The sequence below is a fragment of the Dendrobates tinctorius genome, unplaced genomic scaffold (genome assembly GCF_039654945.1).
Source record: "Dendrobates tinctorius isolate UK_male_01 unplaced genomic scaffold, ASM3965494v1 ptg000075l, whole genome shotgun sequence".
NCBI classification, from domain to species: Eukaryota; Metazoa; Chordata; class Amphibia; order Anura; family Dendrobatidae; genus Dendrobates; species Dendrobates tinctorius.
The window spans coordinates 45,237,811-45,247,625 of NW_027361743.1; the positions used below are offsets into that span (position 1 = coordinate 45,237,811).

Genomic DNA, 9,815 nt, shown 5'->3' on the forward strand with positions numbered 1-9,815 from the left:
GCCTTTGGAGAGCCCCTAATGTACCTAAACAGTGGAAACCCCCCACAAATGACCCCATTTTGGAAATTAGACCACCTGAGGAACTTATCTAGATGTGTGGTGAGCACTTTGAACCCCCAAGGGCTTCACAGAAGTTTGTAATGCCCAGGCATGAAAATAAAAAAAATCGTATTTTTTCCACAAACATGATCAATTAGTCTCCAATTTTTTTATTTTCCCAAGGGTAACAGGAGAAATTGGACCCCAAAAGTTGTTGTCCAATTTGTCCTGAGTACGCTGATACCTCATATGTGGGAGAAAACTACTGTATGGACACACGTCGGGGCTCGGAAGGGAAGTAGTGATGTTTTGGAATGCAGACTTTGATGGATTGGTCTGCGGGTGTCATGTGCGTTTGGAGAGCCCCTGATGTACCTAAACTATTGAAACTCCCCACAAGTGACCCCATTTTGGAAATTAGACCCCCCACGGAACTTATCTAGATGTGTGGTGAGCACTTTGAACCCCCAAGTGCTTCACAGAAGTTTATAACGCCTGGGCGTGAAAATATTTTATTTTCCTAAGGGTAACAGGAGAAATTGGACCCCAAAAGTTGTTTTGTAATTTGTCCTGAGTAGGCTGATACCCCATATGTGGGGGTAAAACAATGTTTGGGTGCATGGCAGAGCTTGGAAGGGAAGGACCACCATTTGACTTTTTCAACGCAGAATTGGCTGGAATTGAGATCAGACGCCATGTTGCATTTGGAGAGCACCTGATGTGCCCAAACAGTGGAAACCCCACAATTATAACTCCAACCCTAACCCCAACACACCCCTATCCCTAACCCTAGCCCTAACCTAGCCCTAACCCTAACCCTAACCCTAGTGGGAAAATGGAAATAAATACATTTTCTTTTAGTTTTATTATTTTTCCCTAACTAAGGGGGTGATAACGGGGGGTTTGATTTACTATTTATGGCAGTTTTTATGTTTGGCGGCTGTCACACGCTAAATGACGCTTTTTATTGTAAAAATAGTTTTTGCATCACCACATATTGTGACCTATAATTTTTCCGCATTTTGACCCACCGAGTCATGTGAGGTCTTATTTTTTGCGGGACGAGTTGGCGTTTTTATTGGTACCATTTTCGGGCACGTGACATTTTTTGATCGCTTTTTATTCCAATTTTTGGGACGCAGAATGAACTAAAACCAGCGTTTCATGAATTTCTTTTGGGGGGGTGCGTTTACACCAGGGTGGATAAAAATCAATGTTTTTTTAAAAAAAATCAAAAAAATCGAATTTTTTTTATTTAAATCGGATTTTTTTTATTTAAATCGGATTTTTTTCAATAAACTGCTTTTTGAGGAAAATATTTTACCATCCAAAGGTTCTTCCATCATGAGATAAAGCTGAGTTGTTTAACTCAGTAGAATAAAGGCTGTATATGTGTAACATTCACAATGCCATGCTCTTCCAGAGGTTTCTGTAGGATTAGTGGGCATTTTCTCTCCTATATTATCACAGACGCTCGCTTTACTTACGCAGTTCTCAAAACTGAATTTGACACCGCAGAGGTCCCAGCCTCTTCTTCACGGCAAAAATGTTACAACATGAACAGAGTTGAGAAAAAGACCTTAATCCTATAGTTCTACAAACCTATGAATACAGAATCAACCCCTTCAGTGCCAAGTCCAAGAAGTTAGACAATATGTTTCTGATTGTTTGGAGTGGAATAGATCTGCACAACACAAGAAGAATGTGAATCTAAGTGTGAGGAGGAGGAAGGGCAAGCAGACAAGAAAATGAAAGTGAAACTTTGAGCACAATACTGCAGCATAGCCACAGACAGACAAGTCTGGATCTGTTTGTGTGTACGATCTGAGGTTTATTACATTCTTTCCTTATAATGGCAGCAGGCCGTAAAAGAGACCCAGTTTGGGAATATTTTAATGAAGCTCCTTCGCCTATCGGTAAGGCAGGCATGTGTGCAAAATGCAAACGATGCAACAAAGAGATGCAAGGCCTGGTGGCACGAATGAGGCAACATCATGAGAAGTGCGGTGATGAAGATGACCAAAGAAACACTTCTGAACAGGCAGGATCTTCAGGTTGGTAAACATTTTTATTGAATCCTATTTCTAAAGACTGAACTGTCATGTGTGAGAAAAATTATATTTCTTATTATTACTGCATGTTACTGTCATTTGGTACAGTTATGAAGAAAAACAAATATTCCTTTTGGGGCAGGGGCAGTGATGTGTTGTGTACAATAAGCAGAAATTGTATAAACAATAAAATAACAGCATTGACTTTTTTTGTTTAGGGGAATTCATGGATTCTGGAAACTATCCACCTCCAAGATCACCATCATCCTGTTCTACAGTTTCAGAGTTATCCATCCAGGATAGTGCTTCATTAGCAGCAGCAGCATCATCATCAGACACCCACAGCCATATATCACCATCACCCAAAAGGAAGAAAAAACCTTTACCTCCTGGAACCACCATAGATAGGTTTGTGATAAGAACTAGCAGATTAGAAAAAGAGTTGATTGATGAAAAAATTGCCCAGTTTATTTATGCAACGAACTCTTCTTTCCGTCTGACTGAGAACCCACATTTCATTAATATGGTTCAGTCACTGAGACCAGGATACAGTCCACCCAGCAGAGCTGATGTTGCAGGGAAACTGCTGGATCAAGTGTATGACAGAGAAATGGAGCAATGTGCAACAGCTCTGGAGGGTAAAATTGTTAACCTAAGTATTGATGGGTGGAGTAATGTCCACAATGATCCTATTGTATGTGCTTGTATAACAACAGAAGAAGGTAAAGTCTTCCTTGCACAAACAACTGATACGTCAGGAAATGCACACACAGCAGAATACTTACAAGAAGTGGCAGTAAAAGCTATAACGACATGTGAACAAAAATTCAAATGTCTAGTACGCAGTTTGGTCACTGACAATGCTGCAAACGTATCCAAGATGAGAAGAGATTTAGAAGAGCAGGGAGGGAATACAAAGCTGCTAATAACATATGGTTGCAGTGCTCATTTGCTGCACCTCTTAGCCAAAGACTTAAGTGTTCCAGAAATAAAGGCTAATGTTGTTGAAATTGCTAAATACTTCCGTAATAATCATTTTGCTGCAGCAGCTCTGAAAAGGATGGGTGGAACCAAGCTAACGCTCCCACAAGATGTTAGATGGAACTCTGTGGTGGACTGTTTTGAGCAGTGTATCAAAAACTGGCCTATTCTGATGACACTTTGTGAAGAAAATCGAGATAAAATAGATGGCACTGTCACGGCCAAAATCCTCAACATTGGGCTTAAGAGAAATGTTGAACATATGCTGAGCTTCCTGAAACCCATCTCTCAAGCTTTAAACAAAATACAGAAAAATAGCTGTTTTATTGCGGATGCTGTTGAAATTTGGAAGGAACTGAGTGAACACTTAAAAACAGAACTACACATGGACAGAATTAAATTACAAGCAGTAAACAAACGAATGGGACAAGCACTGACTCCAGCTCATTTTTTGGCAAATATTGTCAATATCCAATATCAGGGTCAAAACCTAAGTGCTGAGGAAGAGGAGTTAGCTATGACATGGGTATCCAGCAATCATCCATCTTTAATGCCAACTATAATAAACTTCAGAGCTAAGGGGGAACCATTCAAGAAATATATGTTTGCTGAAGATATTTTAAGGAAGGTCACACCAGTAAACTAGTGGAAGTCACTTAAGCGCTTGGATTTAGAGACTGTTCAAGTAATGATTTCACTTTTAACAGCAGTAGCTTCTTCTGCAGGCGTTGAAAGAATATTCTCTTCCTTTGGACTCATTTATTCTAAATTGAGAAATCGGTTGGGACCCAATAAAGCAGGAAAGCTTGTTTTTCTTTTCCAGATTATGAATAGGAACAAAGAAGAAGATGATGGTGAAGATGACGACAAGTGAGCTACAGAGGACAGCAGGGACAGTAGTATTTAAGTTTTTCATGTGTCGGCTGGGCTGACAGTCTAAGTTTCTTAAAATATATATATATTTTGTTTAGCCAAATTAGTTAACAAACATGGATGTTTGTTTAAGCAAATAACTTATGCTGTGATGTTGTTATTGTTTCAGTTGAATAAATCTATTTAAATTGTTATTAAGGTCAGGATTATTTTTCTCCTTCCTAAGTACAACAGAACAGTGGTGTCCAAATATGAATGATTAACCCATTAAACTGGGGAGAAAAAAGTAATATAAAAAGTGATTCTAAAAATCTTCATCTATTTGCATGTTAAAGTACCAAGAACTAGTTTAGGTAGAAACTTTGATTTAAATCACTGATTTAAATCAAGCCTTACTGACTAGTGATTTAAATTGTGATTTAGCCCTCCGTCAGGCGCAATAGATCTGACAGGCACACAGTAATTAGTTTCACTTCTCTCTCCTTGCCCACTTATCAGAAAACCCCACCCCTCCTAGTTATCTCCTGACTCTACAGGCTCTGTGAAACCTGATATCACAGTGACTCAGCAGACCTTCTAATGAGCAGATATCAACACTTTGGCTTCTCAGGCACATTGCGCCTGATTTCAACACAAATTGAAAGGTTAGTATTTTCTTTTTTCATTCATCACGATTGTGTATTTAGCTTGTTTTATGAAGGATTAATGCTAAGTTAGTGTACATAAGTACTGTTTTCTTAGACAAAAGGAGGGTGGCTTCTAAGGCACATTGCGCCCTAACACATACTCTTTCTCTCTTGCTTCAGATTTTCTGCTGCAATGGCCAGAAAACAGTATGATTCATCTAAACCCCTTCATTTAGAAGAAATGAAGATTTTTTTGTTAGAAGATGATGAGGAAGAACCAGCAGTAACTGAGGATTTAGAGGAATCTAGTGACATTTCATCTGAAGATGAGGTAGCAGAATGTAACACTGATTCTGGAACAGAGCAGGATGGTGATGACACGGATACAGAGGAAACAGACACAGATCTAGCTTATTATTTGGGCAAAGATAAAAATACAAAGTGGAACAAAAAGGCACCCAAGAACAAACAGCGCAGAGAATCCCACAATATTATTACACACCTTCCTGGAGTTATTGGAAGTGCTAGAAAAGCTAAAACTGCAGTGGAATGTTGGAGTAATCTAATTACAGATAGCATGTTGGAAACTATTGTTCGGTTCACTAACCAGTATATTGACACAATCAAAGAGCAATTCTCCAGAGAGAGGGACATCACAAACACTGATGTGATTGAACTCAAGGCATTTATTGGCTTGTTATACCTAGCTGGTGCTTTCAGAGCAAATAGGCAAAGTTTGGAGGAGCTGTGGGGGACAGACGGTGATGGCATCGAAAAATTCAGCCTTGTGATGAATCTGAAACGATTCAAAGTCCTGATCCGTTGCCTCCGTTTCGATGATCTTCTGCTGCAATTGAAACCACTGAAGATGAGTAGAAAATAATTAAGTAACATCTAAGTGCAATATCCTTTAAGTTTTTTTCCATAATTTTATATTTAAGCAATAGTTAAGTAAAGATAACTGGAGCCTATTTGGCGGTACTACCGAAAAGTGGTACTTTTAGTTTTAATAAGTTTATGGTTAATAAATGTTTTTTTTTGCATCTGATTTGGTGTAATCTCTTTTAATACATTCCTATGAAGGTCACTGACTACTTCTATAGTCCTGAAATTGAAATATGTAGCTACTATAGGTGGTTTTCTGACCTGTGCTTGTCAGGCACATTGCGCATGAACTGAGGAGAATCTATATTGCGCCTGACGGAGGGTTAAATCGTGATTTAAATCAGTTAGATTTAAATCAAATCCACCCTGGTTTACACCGTTCCGCGTGCGGTAAAATTGATAAAGCGGTTTTATTCTTCGGGTCAGTACGGTTACAGCGATACCTCATTTATGTCGTTTTTTTATGTTTTGTCGGTTTTTTGCAATGAAAACAATTTTATATAAAAAATAATTATTTTTGTATCGCTTTATTCTGCGAGCTATAACTTTTTTATTTTTTTGCGGATGACGCTGTATGGCAGCTCGTTTTTTGCGGGACAAGATGACGTTTTCAGCGGTACCATGGATATTTATATGCGTCTTTTTGATCGCGTGTTATTGCACTTTTTGTTCGGTGGTATGATAATAAATCATTATTTTTTGCTTCGTTTTTTATTTTTATTTTTTAAGGGGTTCGCTAAAGGGGTTAACTAATGGGACAGTTTTATAGGGCGGGTCGCTACGGATGCGGCGATACCAAATATGTGTACTTTTATTGTTTTTTTTTTATTTTGAAAAAATGGATTTATTGGGGAATATTTTTTTTTTTTACTAATTTATTTAGCGATTTTTTTTAAATTATTTTTAACACTTTTTTTTTTTTTTTTACTCTATTACCTTGTCCCAGGTGGGACATCACTGTCCTGTGACAGATCGCTGATTTGTCACATCACAGATCACTGTGACAGATCAGCAATCTGTCACAGGCAGTTCTGCAGACTTCCTCATGCCTGCGCTTTGCAGGCAGTGAGGAAGTCAGCTCCCTACAGGCCCCCGAAGGCCCCCGTCGCCATCTTGGATCCGGGGGCCTGTAGGGAAAGAGACCCCCGCAGCAGCGCTGCACATTGCGCTGCTGTGGGGGGCTCAGGGAAGCACGGAGGGAGCCCCCTCCCTGCCGATGCTTCCCTTTAACCCCCGGTACACCGTGATCGTGTTTGATCACGGTGTACAAGGGGTTAACGTGTCGGGGATTCCGTGACCGCCCCTGACACATTGTGCCGGGTGTCAGCTATGATAATCAGCTGACACCCGGCCGCGATCAGCGGCGCTCACCACGTGGGCGCCGCTGATCGCTGGGACGTAATATTCCGTCCATGGTAATTTGGTCCAGGGTCACATGGACGGAATATTACGTCCATTGTAGGTAAGGGGTTAAATCAGTTATGTTGCACAAAATAGTTAATAAATAACATTTCCCACATGTCTACTTTACATCAGCACAATTTTTTAAACATTATTTTTTTGTTAGGAAGTTGTAAGGGTTAAAAGTTGACCAGCAATTTCTTATTTTTCAACAAAATTTACAAAACCATTTTTTCAGGGATCACCTCACATTTGAAGTCGCTTTGAGGGGCCTATATGACAGAAAATACCCCCAAATGACACCATTCTGAAAACTGTACCCCTCAAGGTGCTCAAAACCACATTCAAGCAGTTTATTAACCCTTCAGCTGCTGCACAGAAATTTTTAGAAAGTGGAAGGAAAAAGTGAACCTTTAACTTTTATTCACAGAACTTGTACTTTAGACCCCATTTTTTTTATTTTCACAAGGGTAACAGTAAGTTCGTTGGCACTTCTCCCCTCTGCAAATCCCTTCAATGTCTCCCAATTCCCAATGTATCCACTTAAAGCTACTAACACTGTCCTACAAAGCAATCCATAATCTGTCTCCGCCATGTATCTGAACTAATCTTCCTCCTCCTCTTCCTCCTGTGCCACCACCTGATCCATCGCCTGAATCGTTTTTTCAAGGAAGCATAGAAGTTGGATAGTAACGCTGACGATGGCATCATCAACACTAGCTATGTTTGTGGTGTACTCGAAGAAGCAACACAGCACACACGTCCCGCATGGAGGCCCACTCATTGGTCTTGAATTGGGTTTTGTGAGTAGGTCACATATGAGGCGGGGAGCAGGAAGGCAGAAGTGATGCTGCACGGCAGGCAGGCGATCAGTAGCACGATGAGAACGCCAAATAGCTAGGGGCAGGCCACGGTGCACAGTAGCAGCCAACGTAATGGCTAGGGGCCGGCCTCAGCACTTTTGCACCCTGCTCCTTCTTTTGCAATGTAGTTGGGGCAGCATGACGACCACCTCTTCCTCCAAACTGCTCACATCACTCGCATGGCCTTGACGTCATGTAGGACCTAGGACCTCATCATCCCCATCGCATCATCACACCTCTTCAGTCTGTCCTTAACTCTGCTGCCCTACTAATACTGACCTACAAAGCCCCCATATTTCTCTGAACTAATCTTTCAATATCTCCTGCCATGTAATCTGTGGTCCTCACAAGACCTCCTATGCTCCACAATTGTATGTTCCTCATGCAAGACTTCTCCCAAGTTTCCCCCATCCAGTACAATTCTGAGGTCCAACACATCCGATTATTCCCTACGTTCTGAAATTTCAAGCGGATCTTGAAAACACGTTGTCAGAACAGTTTACAGCCTGCAATTTCCCCGCTGCCACCTCACTGGACCTACTGTCTTCTTCCCCATTATCCGGTAGTATGTAAGACCCCATGGGTAGGGTCTTCTCCACTCTGTACCTGTCTGTCCCTATTAGTTTGTTCATTGCAATTTCTACCGCAACCTCCTTCTCCACTTGGATCTCCACCTCCTGGTTCAAGATTATTATTATATTCTTTTTTTTATTCTGTGTTATTTTAAATAATTTCCTTATCCACATTTATTTGTAGGGCAATTGTCCTGCTCTTACCCTCATTCAGCTTCCTTTTGCAGCCTCCTAGCCCTATGACCATTTTACAGTCATTTTAAAGCACCGAAATTTGGGTCCCCATTGACTTATTGTATATTGGGTTCAGACCTGAACAAAACTTTTTATTATATTTGTTGAACCCGGCGAACCTGAATATCCACGTGTTCACACATCACTAGCTGCAACCAGGTCTCAGGCAGTTCAATCATTTCCAGTCAATAAGTCATGAATTTAAGTCACCTGGGAACATGTGAGAGAGTCTCCAAGGAGTTGGATACCAGCATGATAGGACCTTATATCATGCTTCTTCGGGCTCACGAACATGAGTGATATCCAATGTTTTACTTGATAGCACCCAAGTCAATGGGTGCGTGGAAAACATTGGACTGCACTCGGATGACATCTGAGTGCGGGGTCCGATTTCCACTGACTCATGCAATGGAAAGAGAGATACACTTTGTTCTCCATCTTCTCCTCAAAGTGTACTCTGATTCTCTTATCCTAGAGAATTGGATGACACTATGCTGACATTCTGATCAGAGCGTCATTTGCATAATCAACACTATTAACTTTGCATAGATCTGGCAAGTGGACATAGCCATTCCCTGTCCCTCTCAACCTACACCCATATTGTCATAACTGGTTGAAACTGCTATGAAAATGACAAATGTCAAAATATTTTTGCGCAAATTTGTAAATGCGCAAAACTATTGTGACTTATTAACCTCTTAACGACCACTGCACGCAGCACGTCATGAGCCGGGGTCAGTTCCTGCACCAAAACGTGCTAAGCCTGTCATGACTTTGAGCTGTCACTTTGTGTAAACACACAGTTGACAGTTCAGTGCCGACAGCTGTCAGTGACAGCTGAGTGACACAGAAGGAGATGCAGGGACCCTTGCTATGGTTCAAAGAGAAGCATCTTTCAATGTACCTACAGAAGTTGAGAAATGGTAGCATGTGACCCCCCAAAAAAGGGGGATGAGGAGGCTGTCAGCACCCACAACGCTGAAGAACCGCTACCTGGCTCTCACGCAGGACAACTATGAAGATGTACGTCCAAAAGTGCTTTGCCCACAAAGAACATAAAGAAATCAGAAGCATCATGAAGGGAGAAAAAGAAGCGCTGTGGTGAAGAAGAAAAGGAGGTCGTAGGGGATTCCCTACTGAGAGGAGCAGAAGCCGCTATCTGTCGACACGACATTACCTCACAAGAAGTGTGCTGCTTCCAGGTATCCAAATCAAAGATACAGGAACAAATGACACAACAAAAAAGGTCCTGGGGATTATATGCAGTGACTTTGAAGGCCTAGGCCAGAA

At 41.1% G+C, this 9,815-nt stretch overlaps 1 protein-coding gene across 1 annotated transcript; it reads left to right on the forward strand.

Moving 5' to 3' along the window:
- The first annotated feature begins 4,416 nt into the window (after positions 1-4,416).
- On the forward strand, positions 4,417-5,618 carry LOC141096630 (uncharacterized). The gene is made up of 2 exons (XM_073583355.1): positions 4,417-4,588; positions 4,751-5,618. Exons 1-2 carry the CDS (start codon positions 4,524-4,526, stop codon positions 5,451-5,453), a joined length of 768 nt encoding a protein of 255 aa, XP_073439456.1. The 5' UTR covers positions 4,417-4,523; the 3' UTR covers positions 5,454-5,618.
- Positions 5,619-9,815: the final 4,197 nt, after the last annotated feature.